This window comes from Pyxicephalus adspersus, chromosome 6 (assembly GCF_032062135.1).
Source record: "Pyxicephalus adspersus chromosome 6, UCB_Pads_2.0, whole genome shotgun sequence".
NCBI classification, from domain to species: domain Eukaryota; kingdom Metazoa; phylum Chordata; class Amphibia; order Anura; family Pyxicephalidae; genus Pyxicephalus; species Pyxicephalus adspersus.
The window spans coordinates 90,583,414-90,610,731 of NC_092863.1; the positions used below are offsets into that span (position 1 = coordinate 90,583,414).

General features: G+C 37.5%; 1 protein-coding gene across 1 annotated transcript in view; it reads right to left on the bottom strand.

The window, feature by feature from the left end:
- ADAMTS12 (ADAM metallopeptidase with thrombospondin type 1 motif 12) overlaps positions 1 to 27,318 on the bottom strand; it is a 232,515-nt gene that overhangs the window by 16,389 nt on the left and 188,808 nt on the right. The window contains exons 18-23 of the mRNA XM_072416569.1: positions 20,342 to 20,552; positions 18,830 to 19,894; positions 13,291 to 13,443; positions 12,109 to 12,282; positions 8,231 to 8,380; positions 7,274 to 7,427 (exon numbers count right to left, since the gene is read on the bottom strand). Coding sequence (XP_072272670.1) covers positions 7,274 to 7,427; positions 8,231 to 8,380; positions 12,109 to 12,282; positions 13,291 to 13,443; positions 18,830 to 19,894; positions 20,342 to 20,552 — 1,907 coding nt within the window. The remainder of the gene's footprint in view (positions 1 to 7,273; positions 7,428 to 8,230; positions 8,381 to 12,108; positions 12,283 to 13,290; positions 13,444 to 18,829; positions 19,895 to 20,341; positions 20,553 to 27,318) is intronic.

A 27,318-nucleotide genomic window follows, 5' to 3' on the forward strand; every position in this document is an offset into this window, starting at 1 on the left:
ATCAAGCCTCCATCCTGCACAGAGCAAGCAGGGAAGCTCTGTTTGTATCTAGGAGTCATCTGTTTGTCGAAAATCCTTAACTCGGGGACTGCCAGTATAAACAAAGATAATGAGAAGCTTCCATATGCACATTGTTAGTAAGTCAATTATACTAGAGAAGGTAGGGAAGTCACTCCTGGTCAAGTTCCTATATTAAAATCTGACATATATGCAGTCTTTGGGGACTGGAGTTCAGAAACTCTGCACAAAATATTCAGATTCTCCTTCACGTTCTCCTATATTGTACTTGAAATAAGAAAGAAAATATCTTAGTTGTGGTGAGGTTACTGCTTCCTCATGCCGCTAAATCCCTGCCTAGTGGGAGACACTACAAGTAGCTTCTCCCATCACCAGCCTATATAGAATGAACGGGAGTGGCAGTGAGTGGTATAGTACTACTCAATGCTGCCGGCTGTCAGGGTGCCAGCTGCCGGGAGCTGCACAGGATCACCTTGGGCAGCACAGTGGCTCAGAGGTTAGCACTCTGGCCTTTTCAGCGCTGGGTCCCAGGTTCAAATCTCTGCCAGGACACTATCTGCATTGAGTTCTCCCAATGTTTGTGTGGGTTTCCTTCGGGTACTGCGATTTCCTCCCACATCCAAAAAATATGCAGTTAGGGTATTTGGCTTCCCCCCCCAAAAAATCGGCCTTACACTGTAATAAAGACATATGACTGATGTAGGCACATTAGATTGTGAGCTCCTTTGAGGGACACCTAGTGACATCACTATGGACTTTGTACAGTGCTGTGTAATATGATGGTGCTATATAAATACTGTGTAATAAAAAGAATTATCCCAAGGCAGGTTTGCACCTGTCTTTAATGTCATATATGAGTCTCACTCTTCTGCACTTTTAAAAGAAAAAATCCTGAAGACAAGTCAGGATGACATGAGCCAGAAGTGCACCTTGTGTCTGTTCTCTTGGAATTGGAATTGTTCTAATTTTGGTTTGCTACAGCTCAGTAACAGTTATACCCCCACACACCCAGCATTAAACTGGGTGGTATATGGAGAAGTAGCCTACTGTTGGGCTCCTTCTTTTTGTCATTCTGCTCCCTCATATCATCAAGCTTCCTGCAATGCAGCACAACTATTTGGATTATTGGGTCTGATTTATTAAGATAAGAGAAGATTATCATGGGAGAGCCGGGGTGATCCAGCAAACCTAAAATTAATTTCATCAAAATCATTTTCTATTAGTTGGCAGATATTTTCCATCCTGGACCAGATCCATTCCAGGTTTTCTTTCTCACCCAGGTTTACCTATGATAGTCTATGTTCTCAATTCTAGGAAAGCGTTAATAAATCTAGACCATTTTGTTACTCCTTTCTCACCCAAACTGAGCTGTACAGAGACAACAGGAGGCTGACACCAAAACAAATTTGGATAAATATACTCCTTGAAATAAAAATGTATACAGCATACATTAGAGCCTTTAAAATCTGACTGCAATGCAGCTTTAAGTCTTCATACACAGAATTAAAAGCTATTAGAAATGCTAAGCATGAAAGAACTGTACTTATTAAATCAACTCACCTTCAGAAAATTTGAACCTAGCTATAGCCAACTGCTCCAAATGCCTACAGATGTGACAGATCAATACCCTTGTGCATCAACATGCAGAAATCCATACTGCAGGGTACATTTGTGCCTTTTTTTAGAAATAAAACAATCTTTAGGTAAGATGCCTTTATACAATTTGAATAGAGGTGGCTGAATGTAATAATACAGTTTGAAAGGTCAAAGTTATCTGTGCAACCTCAGCATAATGTACAAGTCAATGTAATAGAATTCCACTGTAATTTAGTGCCATTTTATTGACTTGGCTTTAAAAGTATAAATGAGGAATATTAATTTCAGCCCTGACAACTATGCAACAAGTGGTTTATTTTTTAATAGTCACATAAGGAAAAAATGACAAGCCAATAGAATGCATGTAAAGGAAAGTTTTAAAGCATACATACTATATTAAAGGCATATCAAACAAAAGTCCAAGAATGGGCCCAAAAAGGCAGTTGCGTCATGGACTGCACTTATATATATGAATGGTAATTGAAAACGCATTCAAGTGAAAAGTACACTTGAGTACGCCCAATTTTAATTCTAAGGTTGTACATATCAGGACATATTAAAAAAAGATAATCTGGTCCATAACAGGTTCTAAAACTGAGACTATGCCATAATGCAAAAGAAATGTATGAAAAACAAAGTACATCCCTACCACTTCTATAGGAATTAGGAGGATAGGTGGTAGCTAGGTGCTACCAATCAAATGCACTTGATTATTTGATCATCAACAAGTGTGACCACCTTTACACAAAAAGTTTTTTTGGGGGGGTCACTAAATCCAAAAATGACATCCATTCTTTCCCATCACATAAGATATTCTCACAAATGGCCTTATTCTACTTGGCTCTTTGTTATATTTCCTAATGGTCCATACTGTATTCACAGAGTATTTAGAACTTTTCTAACCTAACTAAATATATTTTTCTTTTTAAACCATCAGAAGTCAAGACAGGGCAAAAAAAGGCAAGGAAGTGTGTGTGTGAAGGCAGTGTTGAAGACAAAGGAACAAGAGCTAAATTGCTGTGTTCTAGTGCAGAGATTGTCACTTCAACTGACACTTCTAGTTACATACGTGGGAACTATCTTGGAACATCATAACCTTTGATAAGAAAGCTTATTTAGGACTGAAACTTTGTGATCTGGGCAAGTTGTGGGCTCAAAGGAGCTTTGACAGTGGTCCCAAGGTAAAAAGGAAAAATGGGCTGCCCATGGTCTAGGGGGAGCCTAACAATCACAGCAATGATTGCTATTTTTACTCTTGTAACATTCTGTTCCTCATGATCCTGGGATTCCTGTGCCAACCCCACCAAGATCCCAAGAGGATATCTCCATTACTGAAGACATCCATAACAAAAATCTGGTAAAAAGTTCAGTCCTGATACCAACAAGCCTCAACTGTTTATACAGCCTGAACTAAATGATCTAATCAGAGACTGAAGGCTTAAGGCTAAAGAAAAAAAAAAACGTTGACACCAGGGACCTCATTCTTGACGTATGGAAAGCAAGAGGAAACTTGTTCTATATTTTTCTCAAGACATTGAATTGGTGTACTGCAACAAATTTCCCGGGCTGATGAAATTGTTGAATTTGGAGTACGATAAGAAGAAATGAAGGTTGTTCAATGACTCCTCAAAACAAACATTAAAGGCACTGCTTGTTCACAACGACAATACTTTTGCCTTAGTACCTGTTGGCCATACAGGACACTTGGAAAAGCGTACAAATGTGTGGACTATATGCAGTGTTTTAACAGTCCTATATATACTTTTGGGATAGGAAGGAGGATACCCTGAGTATACCTGTTTGTTATGTGAGTAGGATAGTCAAGCCAGGAGACAACACATGGCAAGAAGGGACTGGCCAACATGAGTCGCATTGGAAAATGGTAATAAAAAAAAACATTGTTGGGGCACATCTCATAGACCAAAAGAAAGTTGTTCTGCCTTCAATCCACATCAAATTTGGCATCAAGCAGTTTGTAAAAGTGATTGGAGCATTTTTTAAACATTTTTTCTTGCAATCTTACCTGATGGGAAAAAAATGGATATTATTTTGATTTCAGTACACCAACAACAAAAGAAATGGGTGGAATATTGAAAACAATTTGACAAGTTATTGAATCTGACCTGTATGTGGACATTGGAACTGAGGCAGAAGGCACATTCAGATTTGAAAGATACATCTTTTTAATGAAACAACCATCTTAACTTATGTTTAAATTTCAACGAAGAAACATACACAGTTATATTGGTTTATTTTTTGGTTAATATGATATTATTTTCCCAAAAGCAAAAGAATACAAATAACCTAAGAAGTGAGTAAATAGCATCTGAACATTTATGAAACACAGACAATGCTTCAGGTCATAAAGCTTTTATCCAGGATCACATATCGCTTAACATTGACAGCAAAACTAAGTTTACCGGTTTAAGAAGTCAATCTGAATAGAAAAGATTGGCAACATGGGGTCTCTTAGAGGTCTTTCCTTGAGCAATTAGACATTTCAAGAAAACAGTTGTTTCCTGATATGACTTTATTTTTAACAAGGGGGTGACCAGCTGAGAACTATAGATTTTATGAAATCTCACTACTGATTTTTTGACAAAACACTAAAAACTTCCTTAGTCATATTTACAGCAGTTTTCATAAAGAAAAAACACCAAAGCAGCTGTTGCTGACTTCTGTGTGAACATTTTGGTTTCTTAAGTGTTCTTAGCTTGAACATTTTCTAAGACCAATATGATGATCAGGAGGGACAGGGTAGGATCACAACTCCAGATCTGCTAACCTTTTCCAGGACAGTGACTCAGAATGCAGTAAAGCCAGAAGAAAACTTGGAGCTTCAAAACTTACTCTGTACAGGTTTTCTTCGATTTTATTAACCCATGTGCTTTTCTTCAACAGCTAATGCCTTCCACTGACCCCCATCAGTTTATTTTGAAGCCTTGGCTTTTTCAAAGTATACCAATAATGCATTCACAATTTATCCAACAATTAATTTTATTTATGTGGCTGAACCCCCTCCCTCATTGCTAGATATAAGCCTAGTAAAAAATATACAATATAAATATACAAAAAGAGAAAGAGGAGGAAGGTAACCATCCTGCACACCCTTCCTTTAACCTCCTACAACACTACCTCTATAGCTACATTTTCCTGTGTGGACCCAAAAACCTGACATAATTTTTGGAATACCATGCCTTACTATGAACAATGGGTTTTAGGGGAGAGGCAAACATTATGTTACATCTTCACAAAGAGACTAAGCCCTACACAGGGGAAACTGGCTGCACAACGCATGAGCAAAGCATCAATATTCAGTACATCTGTCCCTGAAAGAAAAATTCTATAACTGTATTGGTTCTTCCTTGGCCTAAGGCTATGAAGTATTGGCTAGAGTTTGGTTAAAAGAAAAGTGTCTTTGGGTCAAGCTGGGAAAGGTCCTTGCAGGGTCCAATAAAGTTTAACAGCAGACTAGCAGATACTGTACACATCCTTAAAGTCAGACAGTTTATTGTATATTCTTTGCTATAACTTTGAGTACTGTCTGAACAGAAACATTGGAATTTATAGCACTGCTTTCATCTTGCTATTTAACAAACATGTGAGGTTGTAGCAATATGTTCACCATGGTGAAAGAGGGCCAAGTCATGCAGCAAAGTCCATCAAATATGACTTCTAGAAAAAGGCCCCAGTAGAGATCTAGTGCTCATAATAAACTTTGCAAGAAAAGTGTGTATCGAGGATCCAAATAGGAATGCAAATATAGGGCCTGTAGTTGATCCCAATATATATCAAATTCCAATACAGCCATATTCCAAGGGCTCAGCAACATAGAAGGTAGGAGGTACCCAGGAATTTTATCTATCACCAAAGGAGGATACAATCAGTCAACCGGTCCAGCACGCCAGAAAAGGGACTGCAAGCTCACCCATGGGCTATGCAGCTACAAGGATGTTATGCTGGGTGAAGTTGCCCCCAGGACAGCAGACCTGATAGGCCACCGAAAATCACCCAATTGGTTTAGTGGCTGCTCCAATAATTTGCCTCCTCTCCTCCCTCATGTTGAAGGATCAAAGGATAAAAACTACTCAACCATCTTGTTGTGCGAGATGAGCTCTGACGACTCGCCAACACTCGTATAAAGACTGGCACATGAATGCGCATGTAGTTCAGCCACACAGTTCTCATTTGAGACAGAAGTTTTGTGGTGAGGCAGCAGCAGCTCCTCAGAAACGTGTTTTTGCCACCATGCACATCCTAATTTTATTTATTTGCAATGTGCTCCTGAACTTACTAGAAAATTTGAGTGTTCCAAGAAGCCCCCTTCTCCATACATATCATGATGCTCTCCTTCTCCAGAAGCAAAAAAAAAATACTCTCTGTTTTAAACAAACTTCTCCAACTGTCCCAACATTATGTAGCAGCCAGGGAAAGAGTAAAGGGAACTACTAGAGTTTCACTTGAGTGGCAATCTCAGGGCATTTAGCTGTCTACACTAGTAAATACATGAAATAATTACACTCTCTTTGTTCACCACCTTCTGTCACTTTTGTTATGTTTGTATGGAAGCCTTCAATGCTTTGATCACCTGATTGCTATTTCTGAAGGTGGTCACTTTTCAAAAGTGGAAACAGCTTCAAAACACCCAACATTGTTCTCCATTATGGCCTGTGTGTTCACCACTTGGTAATCATACCAGTTAGCACTTTATAAATGCTTGCATTGCTAAAAGTGCTAATAAATTGGAATATCACCAGTTCATTCATAAACTGATGATCATTCATAGAAGTGGCTATCATATCACACATTAATGTGAACCAACACCCAAAAAGTGACATACTTGGTACTTCCGTTAAAGCGAAGCGTTGCTGATTAGTCCTCTTCCTCCAACATAACAAGACTAGTGTTCCATAACTAGTCACTTAAGCACCAAAGCCATTACATAGCGGGGTGAGTATCCTCGGCATACCCATAACACAGATTTACTGTGTAGTGATTATTTCTAAAATCTCTATAATGTTGTTTTGTATACATAATTCCCTTTTACAGACCAACTCCAGCCATCATATTTTCTTAGCAAGAAGGTATGGGCAGTCTTTCTAGTGTTCACACTGACAATAACAACAAATATTTTTTTTCCGTAAAATGGGAAAGGTTAAGAACCTTCAGGTCAATTTTATTTTTGGCTTTCCTTTCTCAGTAAACATTGCTTCACAATAGAAGCTGTCCTAGAGGCAGAATGTGATAGGAAATCTCAACATAGACAGGGACAACAAAAAAATGTAAAACATGTACACAGTTGTAAATGGAATTGGCATTTACACAACCATAGAATCTTAAGCCACAATTTCAAGAAAATAGAAAACCAGAGACCCTTGTGTCTTGTATCATTCTTACCCTTTTATTGGGGTTCTGGCTTTTCTACTGAATTGCTTGTGTATACTTTTTTCTGTGGATTTCCTACCACAAGCATACTACTAGGAAGTTGGGCATGGTATTGGAAACATTTAAATATAAGTTTCCTGATGCCAATACTGATCTAACTTGCTATATACAGTCTTTAAATTGTGGAAAATATTAATGTGAACAGTTTGTGAGTAAATAAATAGAACACAATCAATCATGACAGCTGTAAATGATTCATCCTGTAGGTGGTTACCTGTGATCTTTGTGCATTCCTGGATCTTACATTCCTTGGTGTCCTGAGGTTTTGGCTCCTTCTGACATAGGCTCTCATTTACTGTTCTGTTATTATCAGTATCCATGCACCAGATGGTTCTTTGTTGGATGCCTTCTCCGCAAGATGCTGAACACTGAAATAACCATTTCATTATATGTCAATTACAGAAGGTCTAAATTACAAATTAACTTTATGCTAAACATACTATAAGTTATCTAGTTTCACTTCATATAAAGGATCTTATATTCCAATTCCAATTTGGGATTTTTTAGGTACCTAAAACAAACTGAATGCATATTCATAAAATGTCAATAACTATTAAATTTATGTACATGTAAAAACCTAATGTGTTCCAGAAACATTTAAAACAATGCTCAAATGCATAGTTCATACACTCAATGGTAATCAAAAAATAATAATTTCTTAAGTCCATTACGCATTTCAGCATTTGGCTTCATCAGAAGGACATGCTTTCATGCAAGTTTTGATATATCATCTACATAATAACTGAGAAGACAAATAAAAAACAAAATTACATTTAATATTATAATTATATATTGAATTACATTTTGAATGAATATTTTTTGAACATTAAATTTATGAACAATGCGTTTGACCCTTCTTTTAAATGTTTATGGAACACATTGGGTTTTTACATTTTAAATGAACAAACATTTTAATAAATAATGGAATTTTACAAATATGCATTAAGTTTGATTTAGTTACCTAAAAAATTCCAAATTGTAATTGGAATATAATATTGATATATTAGGGATGCAGTACCAGAGATGTATCTCCCATTCAAATAGTAAAAAGCTCTATTTAAATAAAGCAGCGGTCGCCAACTGGTGGTCCGAGAAAATTTTGGTGGTCATGGGAATCCAATGCTGATGCAATTATGCCATCAGTATATTTACTTCTATTTAAAATATATACCTCTGTCCAGTTACTTGTCCTCCAGGTGACACATGGCTCTTCATGGCTGCAGTTTATTATAAATGCTGGAATCTTTTTCAAATCACAGCGATTCTCCTTTGGGCAAATGACGTCTCTTTTGCGGACTCCACTGCCACATGTTTTTGAACACTGGTAAAACGTGACACAAAACAGAACAAAGAATAATCGTGAATACACAATACTGTTATTTTAAGGACCTGTTTTAGACCTTATGTCTATGCATTTAACAATATTGTGTAGTCAAAAGCTGGAAGATGAAAGGACGGAAACTGTTAACAATAGGAGAGCTATAATGGCAGTGAACACCACAACAACACTCATTATCCTCTTCGCACCACTACAAGTATTTGCTCAATGAAAGAGAAACATTCATTGCATCAAACACATACTATAAGTAGTAATAATTGAATGAAAACCAGCAGTAAAAAAAATTCTGTTCTATTTGATGTCTTCTTGAATATATCTCACCTAAAATTATTTTTCCTACATGACTTGTTCGCTAACATTTTACGTTAATATAAAAATAAAGTAAAATAAAAAAAAGTAAAATGATATCAAAATTCAAGGTTGGGGGTGTGTTGCTCCATCCTGTATATACGTTCACAGTGCTTGCACTATGCAAAGCTATAAAGCCCTGGTTTGGAGAACCCTTCCCTTCCCCTATTTATGTTCATTGAATCAGTGACTAATATCTAGATAAATAAAAAAATAAAATAAATAGCCTTTTTTATCTCAATAGAAGTCATTATTCATAGTATATTGATAATGATGTACAATGCCAGAAAAGGTTGACCGTGTTTAAGGGAAATATCTAATGGCCGGATTGGATTTTGCCTGAGAAAAGGGCAGTGGAGGGCAGAAAGTATTTTGAGCCCATTATTTTTGCTCCATGTGTTTGCAGGTACTGGCATTAATGTTTCCAATAGTACCACACAATGCTACCAGTGTAACATGTTTTCAGGCACTGGGAAATGAGAAGGAAGTGTTTACTTTAATGTAAAGGAGAAAGTGAGAGCATGAAGGATGATAATGATTATATTTGTTATTTCACTTTAGTTCATTTTTATTGGTACTCAAGAAACAGTTGCAAAACAATCTCTATATTGGACAGTAAATGAATTTTGCTCCTTGTAGTGTGTGCTGAGTCTTAAAGAAAACTGTATTTTTATTGCAGTTAACTTATAAATAAACCCACAACAGCTATCACCCCCAAATGTTATACTCACCCACTGGACACCTTCCACCTGGTTTCCCTTCTTTCCTGCATGCATGGCATGAAGCTAATTTTATGCAAACAGCAATTTCAAAAGTGGGTGTCCTTCTCAAAGGAATGAATAGAGATTTCTTTTTTAAGCATGTCCCCAGCAGTCTGCACAGCAAAGGTTTTAGAGCAGCAAATACAGGTGAATATAAGACTTGGATAAAGTATTGGAAGAGTAGGTGATCGTTACAGGGATAGATGTTCTAAATGTAATCCCTTAAATGCCAGTTTGTATGCATTAATCAAGAGTGGTCATAGGGAAAGCACAATAGCATAATTTGCTGTTATATACACATAGCCTCTGCTCTGTTAACATTGAATTAATCTTCTTATGACAATTTATTACACCTGATACATGGCTAAATGATGTCGGTGATATTTTGATTGGCTAAATTTAAAAGCCGTTTTTTATCGTGCTGTGCTGTATTTCCTCGTGTTTACCTCAAAATTACTTTTGCTCCATTACAGCTTCATTTCCCAGTAGGAAAACCATAAGTAGCTTTTGCGGAATGAATAAATCACAAACTAATTTAGCTGCTGCTCTTTGTGCATCCGGTCATTTCATTTTGCTCTCAGTACATCTCATGGATCAACCTGCCATCTTCCAGGAATCCAGATAAATATTAATACAGACATGTGGAATGAGGATTATCAGCTGTAATCTTTACAGATAATTTACACAGGTGAAATGTGCATTCTTGTTATTCATGGTATCTTTCAGGGTCAGTTTTCTTTGCAGAAACTGAAACTCAAAGAAAAATCATGGCAGAAGTACTGGTACGTTAAAAAAATTCCCACCTAAAAGCATTAAAGTGAACCTGTACCCAAATGGCAGCACAGCAAAAACAAACAGCCTTGCTGAGACAAATAAGAACCATGAGAAATTCTAAACCTGGGATTCACTGGTACTGCTCACCTGTCCAAAAGTGCAAAGATGATTGCTGTAAGGCATCAATACTTACCAGATACCAATAAATGCCTCCGGCATTCTCGCGAAAATTTCCTTGCAATTCCAATGGTTCCGCAAAATTTTGGCGAACCAATTTCGCAAAACTATTGGAAGAGGAAATTAAACAGGATTCCCAGAGCTACATTCAGCCCTGGGAATCCTCCTGTTTGCGATCCCCAGGGCACTAGAGGTTAATAAACCTCTAGTGCCCCGGGGATCACACACTCTTCCCAATGAATGCAGCCACAGCTGCAATCATTGAGAAGATGCCCGGCAAAGGAGAACCTCCTGACATTGTAATAAAAGTATGTCTTACAAATTATACATTTGTTACAGATGTAAATGTGTCATTTGTAAGAGATACTTATGTTACAATGTCAGGAGGTTCTCCTGTGCCGGGCATCTTCTCAACGATTGCAGATGTGGCTGCATTCATTGAGAAGAGTGTGCGATCCCCGCGGCATTAGAGGTTAAATAATCTCTAGTGCTCGGGGATCGCAGAGGATTTCCAGGGCTGCATGAAAGGCCCGATTTGCCGCGAGATCGAACTTAATATTCTCACTCATCCCTAGCCAGGATGTCAAGGCATCTAGGCAGCAGAAGAGCCACAACCAGCTGCCAAACCCTGTTGCTGGATGGCACTGGAATGAGGTTAAATTAATTTCTGCCTGAGTGGAGAAACAGAATTCTTATTGCCCCCTTCAAAACGAACTATGTGACCAATTGCTTAGGCATTTGAACCTAAGAGGGAAAGTTACTCTCACAGAGGAAAGTATTTCAGTACATAATATCTATCCAAACAAGACTTAGATTTAGGTTACCATTTATGTGTGTGTCAGAGCCACCTGATTTAAAGACAATTCATATATATTAGTATTTATTAACATAAAAAGTGATCTGTTTTATTGCTTTACATAAAAATTGTGCATTTTCAGTTTATTTCAATATGTTGACATTGCAAGAAATATTTTACTTAGCTTGGTGAAGGTGGTAATAGCTCACTTTGCAAAGAATACCCAATCATGGCAACGAAATTTTAAAAAACTGAATTTTCCTTGCACAATATTGGATGGTGGAGGTCAGTGGAACATCATCTCATTTACTACACTAGGATTAAATTTTGCAGGGGGATAATCAATCGAATGTAACTCTTGGATAGTACTACCTGTATGTGCATTGATATTTAAATGATGATTTAGATGTAATGTTTGCAGGATCACATATTTAGTGTCACCATGGGGTTACTTTGCTTGAGGAGTTTGGGATATTCACTTAGTACCTTGCAAGGAAATTTTCACATAGCCAAGTTAATGCGTCTAAAACTTCACCTCACAAAGAATACCCAGTAATGTACAAGGAAATGAAAAACATGACTTTTCTTTGCATGTGATTGTATGATTGAAGTCATCAGAGCTCTAACTTGGTCACTGAGTTAAGTTAAAATCGCCTTTCATTGGAATAATTCACTTTGCTAGAAGTCTTTATTACTGTTAATAGGGAAAAGTGACTGTGTAAATGATAACTACAGACGGAAGAATTGCTTCTTGGTGTTTAATACATAAGGACACGTACCTATTGTGCCCAAAGGCTCTAATGGTAGCCAAAATGTTTTTAAATGCTGATACATTTGCAGTATTGGTATTCTACCTCACTCCACGGTTTGGCAAGCCATGACAAGCAATGCTCAGGGCTGCAGGAAATGTTCTGAACGGGGTTGTGTCCTGGGGACTGGCAATGAAAGGGTCTCAGAGGTCGGTTTTCACGGATATCCATGCATTGCACTTCCCTAGTCATGAATCCACCACCGCAGTTTGTAGAGCACTGTGCACCAAGAGAGAAAAGAGGAGTACAATCTTAAATTTGGATCCAGAATAAACAAAACAGTATGTAAACAAGAAATAATGATGTGCTAAACAACGCATGTTTTAACTGATCTGACCGCAGTAAAATATATCTGATTGGCTCTGGTTGGCTATTGCATATTACAGTGAATGAAGCTTTTTCCCAAACTATCCAAAAGAACAAAAATGTAAATATATATATATATATCCATATCTGCAATATCAGTTTTGAAGAGCACTGCATTTGCGTTTGCTTTCTAGTTCTTTTTAATTGAAACATTGTACAAAGCAATAGAGAGTAGAATGGGAGCAAGGGGAATATTCAGAATTCTCCTTGGGGGAATTCAGCTGTGTATGTAATCTGAGTTTAGCTACTGAGCTCTGTAAACAAGATTTGCTTGATAAATGTCTAAAAAAAAAGGCCCGGAGCTCTATCTGTTGGCTGTAAACTAAACTAACAACACAAATGTTAGTAAACTAAGGCTGTGTACACACACTCAAAAGACAGATGTCAAAAGACTGTCGCTCCGTTCTGTTCTATGGAGAAGGCAGAGGGAACAAAGAGTAAGTGGCACCCTGCTCAGCTCTTCTTCCCTCACTTCTATTGCGTCGTTCATTGTCTGTCGTTCATGGATCTGTCAGGACGGATGTATGAATAACGTAAGGCGACCTCTGTATACATGTCAGATTCTCTCCCGAGACAAGCCCGACCATCATATCGGGCAAGAATCATCTGACGTGTGTATAGCCTTAATTATATTCCCTGGTCATGTTATTGACATAATGTTGTGGTTCATATTGTCTGGGGAGAATAGTAAGTGCGGCTGCATAAGCTGTTTATCAAATTATCTGGAATCTAATAGATGAAATCTTTAATTTCTCCCCTCTGTAATAGTAGCATAGTACTAGGATGACAGGAGGATTCAGCACACATTAACAAACCAATATAAACCCTTCTAAGATTTTTTTTTTCAAATTGTAACATTACCTTACTCCAGTTCCCAGTTTTCCAAGTGGCGCATGGGCGTAAGTGACATCTTCTTGCGGGATCTGGTTTTGTAATGTGGCCACAATCATCTTCAGATCCTGTGCTGCATTCAACATTTCTCCAAACAGCACCAAGACCACAGGTTGTGGAACACTGAGGAGACAGAGAATCTATTCAACAATGCAAGAAAGATACAAAGATACAAAAGCCACATCATTCAATTACACAAAGCAATAAATACTTCCTATGGTCTTCATTGAATCCTAAGGTAGCTCTGTTCTTGTCCAACCACTGCACTACCGTATTTATCAGCTCATGTTCCAGCATGGCATTAAATGTACAAACACCTATTTTTTACCCCGAGACGATCATGAACATTACTATTAGGTAACAAAATCTACACAGACACATAGGGTTTGATTTACTAAAGGAATTTAAGCTATATCTCTACAATGGCTGTATTACCTTTCAAGTAAGATAACTCACATAGCTTAGAAAATGTAGTGAAAATTCACTTGCATGGAAATCACGTGCAAGGAAATCTAAATGTGGGATTTTTTCCCAATCGCGGTTGAATGGTTGAGGTCAGCAAAGGTTCATCTAGTTTACAAAGCTGAATGAAATATCCCTCGTAAAGGAGACAATTCACTTTGATATGTGAACAGCCTATATTCCTTTAGTAAATGAATCCATTAGATAGATAGAACACAATATTGTTGTATATGACTATACAAGGTTAACATAAGAAGTCATCTTGTATTCATTTGTTGCTGTACCATATAACTAAATGTTACATACTTGTCCCTTTATTAATGTCAGTCTATTTCTGGAAAATAAATCTTTAGAGGTTACAGGATCATGCAAGTTAAAATCGGGTTATGAGAATCCAAAGTTTTATCTGCTAGTTACATCATTCATCTCACGCAGCTGAGGAAATAGGAAATACAGGACGGCTCTGCTATAATATTCCACACTATTAAACCACCTCTGCAATCATTTGTGTAAGAGCCGGCGGCTTCTTTCTACTCGGCTGAATGAACTTTCTCGTCTCCTTTTCTCACCTCTGTCACTCCCTTTGAGTTTATCCCACAGTTCTTCAACAGTAAGGTGACCTCACAAACTTTTTTTTCTATTTTAGATTAGAAGGGACTTTCTAAATGAATGTCATTGAACATTCGGAATGATCAGTACAAAAACAGGAAAGCTATACAGTGCTTCTAAAATGAAACAATACAGTATTGAATAACAAATACCAAATACAAAATTGTGCTGTGTGTCTTTATCTTCAAAAGTGTCATCTTTATAATAATGATTGTATAAAACACACCGGCCATGACACACAAAGCTACCCACTTGTTCTATTTTGGAACCAAAATCTCATGTTCTTGCTCCATCCCTCTGCTTTGTTGATTAATGAATAGACCTTTATAACAAAAATGTATTTAATAAGCCTTTGATCAAGCCCCAAATTTGCTGTATCTGTTATTTTGAAAAACCAAAAATGAAGTGGTTGAAAAAGCATTTGTGGCTTTATTTAACCATTTTCTAAGTATTCAGGCCGTGGATAACTTTTTTCTTATCTCAGAAAGTAATAGTTATGGATAGGTAAATTTTGGCATTTTTTAGGATTACATGCTAAATGGTTGATGGGAACCCAACTGGAGTCTCTGATGTGCTTTATGCAAACCATGCTGTCAATTTTACCCTGTGGGTTACGTATTTTGATACTGGTGCTATTGAAGTGGCATCAGGCAGGGATTTATAGTAAAAAGGGACAGGGCCAAACTTGAAACTGAAATAGCACCGCTACTACAATTCCCTTTGTCTATAAAAACAGTCCAATACAGGGCTTAATGTTATGAGTGGCTGGAACTCCCTCTTCACTGCAATGGCACCGCTACTACAATTCCCTGCATCTATAAAACAGTCCAATGTGGGGCCACACATAGGCAGAGAGGCCACTGGTCTATAGACGCGAGTGATGCCGCTACTAAGATTATCGGCATTACTTGCATCTTTAAAACAGTCAAATGCAGCACCACACATAGGCAGAGAGGCCACTGGTCTATAGACCAATGAGGTGGGCCAGCTGCATTTCATTTTTAGGATTCCTTTGGGGGCCAAAAAAAAAGGATTTTGCCCGCAGCCAGAGTTTGACACCTCTGATCTACTGGGTTCCGATGCGCTTTTAGGGACAAGTTAGTGAATCATAGTTTAATATCTAGATATAAGACAGAATTTTCTTTGCTGTTGCAAGACAAAAAAAAATTCTCTTCAACTGGGCAAAGGAAATGACACTGATCAGTTCATAGTAGAAATATTGAAAATGTTTAAAACACATAATAAATCATTTTATTCATTTGTTGTATTTTGATATACTATAAATGTAATTGTTTAAACTGAAATCAAGGGAAATTGTTACTCACATTAAATGTGCAACAGCAAGTCCTTTTACCTGCCAAAGGATTTGTAATTTGGTTCACCAAGCCCCAAGATTTACATAGCTATGCTACAAAACACAGTGCCATCTGACAGGGAAGAAGACCTTCTATATAAACATGACCCTATTCCGTTGCAGGGCACCGCCATCTTCTTTCCCCTTTTGCTTCCTCCTTGTGATCTTCAGCCAGCTTTAGTGCCCAGTCCAGGATGATGTAAGCGCGAGGAAGTTCATCTAGTCCTGGCAAGCTCATGTGCAGCCGATATTGCCGGGAATCTTGGCAACCGAAGCTGACACTGGGCATATGCTTGGCTTTTTCACACTTCACCGGCACAATCAGGCAGGTAAGATGGGTTATTGCAGAGGGGACATTGTCAGCCTTTTTCTACACCACCTGGCTTATCCTTGTAAAGTGTGAATTTAGTTCCAATTTAAGTAACACTTGTAGGCCTTGTTCCTCTCTTATAGTTGGCTGTATTTGCCCTGTCCCCAGGCAAAAAGTACCCAGTCCTCCTTTGGTCCCAATTCATAGAACATGCTACAATATTTCATGTAGCTTTATGAAACAACATTACCTTATTGAGATGCTGGCTTTGCCACATTTTACTTTCAATTTCCATACAGAAATTGGCTTAATATATGTATTTTTTATTTTTCCAAAGCCCTTTCATGGCATAAGAAAGTAAATTAAACAGAAGAAACTAGGAACTTTTGCAGAATCTATTAAAATCACCTAAATTCCAATGTACCGTGCTAAAGTCTATTTGATAATTCATTGTTGGAACATATTCTAAAACTTAGCTTTTAAGCATGTAAATCAGAAATACCTGTGACTTTTCAATTTTGAAACACAATTTCATACAAGAAAGTGCAAAAATGAATACATTATTCCATAGACGCCAGGAACAACTGAATATAACCCCTAAATGAAATTTTCAGAGCGAGGTTTTGTCATGCATGGGAATACTTAAATTAGTGCATGATTACCTAAAAATACCATAGAAAATGTTTTTTGTGCAGATGTTGCACTTGAGTCTAAATCTTTACCAAACAGTTTACACAGTTAAAAATAAAAAAAGGAACTGCTTTCCCAGCATTTGGTGATCCATATACCCCTGCATTCCGCATCCAAAATTCATTCCCTTGAGGCTATTGATAAGGTGAAAGAATCAGCAGGGACATTTGAAAGGTGACAGGGGTCAAGGACAATTTTGATTTTGACTGCAAAAGTCAATTTATGCATATGAATTCAGCTGTCTAACCTGGAGAAGAAATATGATGCTGGAATTGGGTTTTAAAGCAACCCCAATAAAAAGAAGATACACATGAACGTTTTATTTAAATTCCTTTTAATAAGGCCAACAGACACTATATTTGGCTTAAAGAAGAACTCAACCTTCAATACTCCCCTAACCCCGTTCCCCTGCAGGATGGTGCTTTCTGCTTCATCCCCTACTCCTGGAGACAATTTTCTGCTATCTTAATTGGCTGGGCTGGGATGATGTAATCCACACAGAGGCACGTGGAAGTTTATGTGGGCCTGTGCAGGGGAAGCCGGGATAGCTGGGTATGCGTGCACAGCTCAGCTTTTTTGATGGATACCCAGAGCAAACAGGTAGGTAGGAGGGAATTTTTGCAGAAAAGACATCGCCTGTCTCTTTGTGCAATAACAACCTGCCTGATCATCGATTCTTAAACATAGAATTTTAGTTCTGCTTTATTATATTTGCAGCCTCAAATGTTTGGAATGCTTGCATATGTACAAACTACCAAACCCAATCAAACAAGCAATCAGTAGAGGTCATATTCTTGTGATGAATTTTTAGTGTAGAAAACAGTCAGAATCTGAAAGTATCTGAAAACTCCTCTGCCTTTACTGGACTGTAAATGAGAAATAATGCATTACTAGATGAAAAGAAGACACAAGAAAAGGAATTGGAAATAAATTAAAGGCTTATCTCAAAGCTTTGTAATCCAAAAGAACATATTACATTGTTCAATTATTTGATACAAAAACTAAATTTTAAGTGAATTAGGATTTTTAAAATCGGTATCCCAGTGATACACTCAATAATCATTAATCACCTAAATACAAAGCATGTGTGTCCCATTTTACTAGTTATGCACAATAAATACTTTTGCTTTTGTGATGAAGAAGATACATATATCACATTGTTTCAGAAAGTGTTCAGACCCCCTTTACTTTTATTTAATTTTTTTATGTTGCAGCCCGATGGTCCCCATCCAACCTGGCTAAGCTGTAGAGAATTTTCAAAGAGGAATGGCAGAAAATCAAAGCTTGTTGCATCATACCAAAAGGATGTGAGGCGGTAATACTGCCAAAGTGCAAGTAAAGTGTCTAAATACATGTAAATGTGATATTTCAGTTTTTTCTTTTTAATAAATGTAATATTTTGTCTAAAATTCTGTTTTCACTTTGTCATTAAATAGTACTGAGGTATTAATGAGAAAAAAAAATAGAAATTAAATGATTGTAGAATCAGGCTGCAACATAATAAAATTAAAAAGCATGAAGGGGATCTGAATATATTCTGAAGCCACTAGACAGCAGGCAGCAATAGGCAACATGGGCTCACTTGCCATTAGAGATGGCTAAAATTCACAACTGAATATACACATAATAATGTGCATATGTATCACATGTTTCTATGAAAATTTAGAAAACAGATATTCAGTCAAAACTGTTGCCAACTTTTCACATTCTTTACAATGATCCTTAAACATAGAAGTGTCACCAAATTGTGAGGAAGGGGTCGGGGGAAGGGGGGAGCTGTAGGAACAAGTCACAAGTAAAAATTAACATAAAAAGCAAGTAGGTATTCTGCAAAGCCCCTGATCACTAAACTAACAGAGAGTTCCCAGTAAATTGCATACATAATATTTGATTTTTTCATTACTATCCTCAGCCACTGAGGGCTTTTCCTAATGGGAGGTTACTGCTATTTCTGGGAAAACACCATTACAATTTATTCATCTTTCATAAAGTTATGACCTTTGCCATCCTATCATGACAAGAAGCTGCTTCCTCTAAAACCGAAATGATATCTTCTACACTTCAACAGAAAAAAAACGTATTACCTCACTCCAGTTCCCCACAATCCAGTAGATGAGACTTGACCCATTAATAGAAGGTTCAGTTCCATTATTTTCTTCCAATGAATTAAGTAGACTGCTGTTGGATGTCCTGTTTAGCTCTGGAAATAAATCTTGTGATATGGTAGACATAGTTGAAGTTGGCAGGTGATTGGAGACTGTTGAGTTATTGTGCGCTGGTGTTTGTATCTCAGTTTGTGAAGCTTCTCCTTGTGTAGTCACAAAGATTGGGGTTGGTGTAGTATTTAGAGATCTGGAGATTTCGGTGGTGAAATTAGCATAAAGCATAGTTGATGACTCCGGCTTCTGTGTAACAGTTGTATTGTTATCTTCAATGACCTTGGATTTGCCCTTGTGCCTCTTACTCCTAGATTCAATTATGTTGTTCATATCATTTTCATAGTCAATATCTGGTCCTAAAGTTGGCACATCCGTTTCTTTGATGTTTGTCTTTGTTTCTGGTTGTTCTGTTAGAAAATCATAACTTGGAGTTACTTTTTCCAAGACGTAAGTGGCATTGGCTGCTGGAACTGTGGCAGTAACGATGGTAGTGAGATCTCTTTCTGTTACAGTTTCATTGCCTCCTCTTTCATCAGAATTTGTGGACATTGCAGGAACATTTGTAGAATTCCCTTTGGATCTTTTTTTATTGTTTGCCACAAGAACATAATTGTATTTGTAATCTACATTGAAATGGGTAGAGTTTGGAATTTCGTTGATTCTGAAGTCATCCTCTATGGAAATGATGGAAGGAACCTGTGTGGGGGTAAATGGTGCTGTTGTGGGAGTTTCTGTGGTTGAGGAAACTTTTTCTTTGGTTTTCATCATAAAAACATGTTTTTTTTGAATGTCCACTGTTTTAGGGTCAGTTTTTATAAATAATTTTTTATGTTTTCTAGGGGGTAGTGGGACATTTTTTTGCAGTGGGCACTGTTGAAGTCCACAGAGAACTTTGGAGTTTGGTCTCTTGGATGGGTCACATGGCTCGCTGCTGTGTTTAGGACACGTAACATTGCGTGTCTGCACACCTCCTCCACATGTAACAGAACACTGCAGAGTAAAATAAAAACAGTTATACCACATACAATAATATTCTGGGGTTATATGATTAAATAAAAAAAACCTAATAAATTGTTCTGTTTGAACATATACATAACAGAAAGAGTGAAAGCCAAACTAAAGTCATCTCTCCATCACTGGTGGACATCTTTACCCAGTCTTCCTCCGGGCCATCACGGATTCATAAAAAAACACATGAGATTTGTTTCATCATAGTGACTACACAATGCCTACAAAGGTGTGCATTGCATTGCATTGGGGTCATTCCCTTTTTAAACTTTTTTCCCGAGCTAGAAATATACCATACACTATGGCAAGAGTACACCTAAAGAACATGAAAGATCAAAGAATGGTTGGAAAAAAACTAGGGAACTAAGCCCTGCAATACAGATGCTAATCTGATAAATGATACAAAAATGCAAATAGTTTTCTCTTTACCTTACTCCAGTTGCCTACTGACCAGTCAGATGGGCAGGAGATATTCCTATTACACGATATAGAGCTCTTGGGTTTAATGAGGTGATTGCAGTCCTCAGAAGGTAGAGCTTGTTCATCCGACCCCACAGTTCTGATACAAAGAACAGTCCTCTTCTTTTCACCACTTGGACCACATGTTGTTGAACATTCTTGCCACTCGCCAGCCCACCACCTGCAAACAAATATTCTATCAGTGATACAATTTACCATGTATTTTTTTGTGGAGGTTATGCCTAGTTGAAGGAAACCTTCCAAGTGTGTGCTTTAAACAGAAACCCTATTGTTTTGTGGTTTCTCTAAATAAAAGGAGAACCAAACTCTTAAAGATGTGGCCAGAAATGAAAGTATAAAAATGGGAGAAAATGATTAGTTTCCAGTATTGTCTGTGGTTTCCATGTATCTGTGTTCTCCATAACGGACTTACCATGCCTTGATCTGCACCATGGGCCTGATATATTGAAGCCCATCCATTTTAAGTTTGCTGGATCACCCAGGTTCTCCGATCATAGTCTATTTTCCCCGGTCTTGGAGAGCTTTAATAAATCAGGCCCTATGTGCTGAGGTAGAGGTAGAACTTGGCTTTACCCTGATAGTAACTGCAAGCAGCACAGAAGAGGCATTGTCCCATTTTACTCTAGGGGTAGCAGCGCCTAAAATACTTTTTACCCCATTGAGTCATTCTTGCAGAATCTGATCAATGGCACAGTGCCAATTCTTACAAACTTTTCTGTATAAACTTTTCTAAATTGGCAGTATATTAATTATTAAATGGGGTTCTGTGCAATGGGAGTTCTAACGAACAAAAATTTTCTTATTCTCTTTCAAATCTTCTGATTCAGTGCCAAAAAAAGAGAATGAGAATATATACAATATGACATGGGATACTCTGTGCAGAATGATTATATTGATTTTACTGTGGCATGGTTCAGCAGTAATAACAAAGTAACCCTCATTATAGGAAAACTCATCCCATTCCATTCCAGAAAGATATATCTCTAAAATAGAATAAAGATGTTATAAAACAGCATGCAATGAAGAAGAACAGAAAGAAAACCACATTTTGATATCTGAATACTGAACTTTACTTTTCTTTGATATTTAAAGACCTAGCTCATCCTTTCTATGCTCCATTTGTGTCCCAGCTTTTCCCTCATTTAGCTTTGCCAATCCTTTTAAAGCTGAATAATAGCTTGTGTCATTCAACCCATGTGCCAATGAGCCCAGGTTGTTATGGACTTGGCCCCCGGAGATGGATCATTATACAGCCCGAGCTCACAGTACTCCTGGATTGAGATGTCCAGAGATTCAGACCAGTCACTATCGCCACTAAGGATGAAAAGTAAGGACATCTCTTGACTGAACTATGCACTGCAGAAAAAAGGTTTTTTATAGGTTTTTAATTACAGAGAAACCAAACTCTGTAAGCTAACTAAACAAAAGGCAGGCAGAGAGTAAAGGACTAGTCACCAATATTACTTTTGGTTTCCCTGAGTTGACTTGGCCTGTCTAGAGGCAGCCATCATAGTAGGGTTTTTTCTTTTTGAAGTCAGAACCCCCTGCAAGGAGAACAGTAACCAGTACAGCAGTGCACGTAACTGGTAAATGCTTGGCTTGCACCATTTGTTTCAGTTTTGGGTAGAACAGCAAGAGTTTGGATTTCCTGATTGTATAGCTAAAGCTCTGACACAGCAAAGACGATGCCAACCTCTGCAAAAAAATCCCTTCCTCTCACGGAGCAGGGGTCCTGCTGTACATTCTGTAAGGGAACATTTTTCTACCAGGGTCATGAACACATTCTAAAAAGAACCAACTGTTCTTGTGTTATTGTTTTTCTGCACATGTAATGTGTATATTTTTTAGCATTATACAAACTGATAGTTTATTCATGTACTGTTTGCTAAGAATACGTATATTTGAATTTCCTTAAGCTGGCTACAGTTTTATGTTTGGTATATTTCACCCACACAGATAAATGCATTGTATAATCCTAATATAGAAACTGCATGAAATCTCCAAAAATGTATATAGCGATCTAAATGCTCTTATAAGCCATAAACCCTCCTGTGTCAGTGAAAGTATAAGGAGAACGACAACAACTTGGACAATACTGCTGCCCTGCACTTTGGACAACCTGTGCTCGGGTTGCCGGCGGATCGGGTTGTAGCCATGTTTTCTGTAGGCCATGAATTTATGTCTCCCCCACTACAGCATAATAACGAAAGGGTGCATGGAGAGCTGCTCCATAATAAACAAGCATGGATGGATAAAGGTCATGCACTGATACCCAAACCAATATTTCCATACAATAACCCTGAAAAATCCATGCTGGAGGTGGGATTTATCCTGATTTTGGCTTTTTTAATATATTTTATTATATTCATTACAAAAAACATTTTCATAAAATTATGGTAGCTTAGTGGTTAGCGCACATACTTCATCTGATTTAATCTTAAAAAGCATACTGATGGGGTCCATTGGTTCCCCCCAAAATTGGCCCTGGACTCTGGTAATGACATATACCTGTGATAATGACATTAGATTGTGAGCCACTCTCAGAGATAGTTGGTGACATGGTTATAGACTTTGTAAAGTGCTGCATGATATGTCAGTGCTATTTATAAAAATAATAGCACAATTGCAGCCTTCTCTTTTTAAAATAGATAAGAACGGTATTTATATTGGTTAGTGTTAATAGTACATTTTGGTGAAGTCTTTCCATTTTGTTCAAAATAAAAACTATGCAGTTTGTGCTTCCTACAGGTGACACCTGCTCTTATTGTGATACAGTTATGTTCTTCCCATATCAATCTGCTTTCATTTTTCTAAGTCACTTCCTGCTGAGAAGGTCAATTATCTGATAATCATTATAATCAGCACACAAATCCTCAGGTTCTCCACATTTATGTGGCATCCAGTTTTATCAGGAATACAAAAAAGTATCTCTTACAATAGCAAAAGGTGCATTATTAGTGGAACTTGGCTATCATAATATTGCATACATTTTTTTCTTTTTGTTTGTTAACTTTACAATGATGGTAATCCTTACCAGCTAACGTGTTCACAGTTTTGAAAACATAATACCAAGGGTTCCAGAAAGGGGGTCTTTATTGAAGTATGTGCAAATTATATGTACATTAAATTGCAAATAAAAAGGAGGTAGGGTAGTTTTAAAACCCCTATTTGGCCGGGAAAACTTCTTTAAACTGATAGTAATTTCCCTTTAAGACCATTGTCAGAACAGTTGACACCAGTGGATGATTTATCCTTACTTCTGCACTACTAACAACTGAAACTTCCTATTAGTATCAAGATTTCCATTCCATTTATATAAGAGGGAAAAAGTGTATAAGAAAGTAGCATAAGTAGCCAATCAGGTGTGCTTCATTGCAAGAAACTGCTCACAGGGTGGGGAATAAATAAAACTCCAGCATAGAACTTTAAAAGAAAATACATTTTTTATAATCTTTAACAAGTTCAAAAGCTCTTGTTTAAAAGTTATTTTCATCATGTCAACATTCACAATTTTCATCAAATTCAAATCTGGTATTTCTGCTATATATGTCCTTGCATAGTCACAGCTCTTTGTTTCTGTCTTCAAGTTGTGCTCCTGCTTTGCCAGTCTGTCACATGTACTTCCAGAGCCCCGGATAACTCCTCATGTGGTCACAAAAACTGGTATCAAGAGAGAAGACCCAAAGAAGAGCCGAAGGCTTACACATGGGCATGCTTGCCTATTCAAATTGTAATACCAGAAAATTAAAAAATCAGGAGCCAGCCTTATCCCTGTGTCTGTTAGTTAGTGGGGTATCCCTGTTCAGAGAACTATGACCCCCTAAGGGTTACCCACTGGAAAGTTATGCTGCGATGGTGCCTAATCAATCACCATGCCACCCAATCTGCTAGGTAGACATCATAACAGGGCAGAATTTTTAGCATGGACAACTCCTGAGACACCCGGATGTAGCCGTGTCCTAGATAAGACTAGAACTTGATATATTTAATGCAAAACATTCTACAGCCCAGTGGTGCAATTTTACTGGAGCAGGGAGCTGCTGCTTACATATCCAGATCCATTTCACCTATAGTGCTGGCTGTAGTGTATGGGGGGTAAGAACTGCAGTGACCTGGGCATTACATTGAGAGAGAAGAATTGTTTACACAAGTCAGTTAATAATAAAGAAGCTTTATATGTACCATTAAAAGCATTTTGTTATATACCTTCAATTAATGTAAAAAAATGTAAAACATACCTATCAAAAATTCTAAGCTGTCCTGTGCCTTGTGCAAACTTCCTGGGTTATCCTTCAATTAACCTAAGAAGCCCCCCTCCTCCTATTTGTAACGTAAATCAGGATTGGAATTAGACTCTCCCATGTCATTATGTGCTATATGGTTATCATCATAGCTCATATATGAAGGTTAATTGCTTCTAATTGACTTAAAGAAGAAAAGCAGATCAACCATGGTGACATGTTAGTATAAATGTAAACTCTTCCCATCCTTTCACTCTTTCACTAAGTGTTACTTCACATTATACAACTACTGACAAGGGTTCAATGCCTTGTATTTAATGAATAAAGCTTTGTTTCATTCTTATGTGTATTATTTTCATTGTGATAAAATGTAAAACTCCAGCCTTAGATAAATTTGCTCTCTTTTATGCCTTTACCTATGCTTGTATTGAAAAAGTATCTTATATTGGTTAATGTAGCCTGCATGCTATGCAAGACATTTTTGGGTGGAATGAAGCCCAACATTGTGCACCCCCCTTTTCTATGCCATGAGCAACCTGCTTTAGGCCTTTGGATTTGGATTTTTGGCAGTATTCTGAGCTGACTTTGGAGATACAACAGTATCGGTGCACAGTATATAGTGGGCCTGCAAAGTCCCCTCTGTCACATCCTATGATGTAGCGAACACTGTATCAATCAGGATAAAATTATAGGGGACAAGGTGCATCGGCACCATTCTGCTCCTACAGATTGCTAGATACATAGGACCAATAGGGAGATCATATAAGTGCTGTTTCAGATATGGGCATAGTGAAAATGACAAGGTCCCCAAGAGTCCTGCTTTGCCCAAATCTAGCAAAAAGATGCCACATCCCAGTTCAGGAGATTCGGGCTACTAACCATTCTCTTTGATTTGGACAGAAGGAGGATGACATTACCCTCACCAATGCACTGTAGGAGTAACCCGGGGAAAGATGAGTATACTATTTAACTTTTCTGCACATTATTTGTTTAAACTTCCATCTATCATTTACTGCATGTTAATATTCCAAGGTCTTCATTGATATTGTTTGAAAAAAAGTTTCTTCTGTTTATCTAATCATTTTCTGCACCTTTCCTGTGAATTATTTACAACAATATCCAAAGCCTCCTAAAGCTGTGGTAACATTGTTGACCCTTATAACAATTGGACATTGGAACATGAAGACACCTGCAAGGCCCCTTATGACAATGCAGGACCATAGGCAGCCACAGCTTCAGATTTGCTCTTTAGTACTTCTGTAGTAGCAGAGCATAGTCTTGAGTGTGAAATTAATTTACCCACAAAGATCGGACACTGCGGCTCCAGCTGCATCCATAGTGGCTGAACTCTAGCCTCACCTTCCGCTGTACAGGATCCTCTCCTGTACTGAAACGACTGAATCTGATTCTATAGCATGCTGTGACCTTTCCCACTTAGAAGCTGCAGCAAGCACCGACCTCATTTTGTGACTAGGGGATTTCCATAATTGTCCAGCACTTGTTGTCCCATTCTGACCGCCCCTGGAAAGTCCCCTTCGTTCTCTGGATTGCAGCTCTGTTAATCATCACATGCTTAGAATCACATCTGAGTGTTATATTCAAATACAGTCTACCATGAAACTCCCATTCTTCCAGATTGACATCCACTCATCAAAACGTTTAATATTTACATAACTCTTCTCAAGAGCCAGCCCACTGATTGCATTCATGTTGAGGCCTCTAGAGAGAAGTACTGAATAAGTTGACCTTGTCTGAAGTGGAAAGTCTGTTTTAAGAGAATGTTTTGGTTTACATACACTTTAACTATAAATACTTACTGCAAAAATGTTCCAACTATTTGCATTGTGTTTTTTGTGATCGGTGTTCCTTGGCAACAATATATGAAAAAACTGAATTTTCTCCAACTTTACTTTATCATTAAGCATGATAAAGACCAATTCAGAAACCAAAGTAAACCTTGAATATGTTCAAAGACTCACTGTAATTTCTTTCTTGCCATTTAAAAGGTAAAATAGACACATTTTATCAGCAGACGTGGAACATTATTGCATGTGAAAAAAGCTGTTCTTGACAAAACAAGAGAACATGTCACACTTGAATATCTAAATAAACATTGACATTTCTTTCCCTGCAAACAGAGATACGCATTCTAAACTCTGAAAAATATGTCAAATGGTTTATCATAATAAAAGGTATATTCACAGTTCTGCATCTTATAACTCGATGTGTCAAGACTGTTTAGGTATGAAAGACTTCATTCTAAAGAGGCAAAAATATTTAGATAGGGGTTATTGAAAGAAAATAGTTCTTCTGTGTTATTATCTTAGGGTAATAACAAGTTATGTTTTATATTGTGGACTTTCATTCAATTGTTAGAGAGTAAGCCCAGTATCTAAAATGACATATAAACTTTATTTTGAAAAAATTCCTTCAAAAGTAATATTTATATTTTTTATTCTGAGCTTTTTAAAAAATGATTGCTAATGAAGATCTGTTCAGATATTACCTGTAATAGAGTTGACAATGGTCTTCCCACGCAAGGTTTGCTATTAGGGGCAACAGGAGTACTTCTGTACTGGGCCCTAATCAAAAGAACTTGACTTTTGCAATGCTGAAACTTTCAGACATGGGGGAGGAGGGCCCAGGGAGTTTACCTAGTATGAGGCCAAGACTGATTGTGGTCCT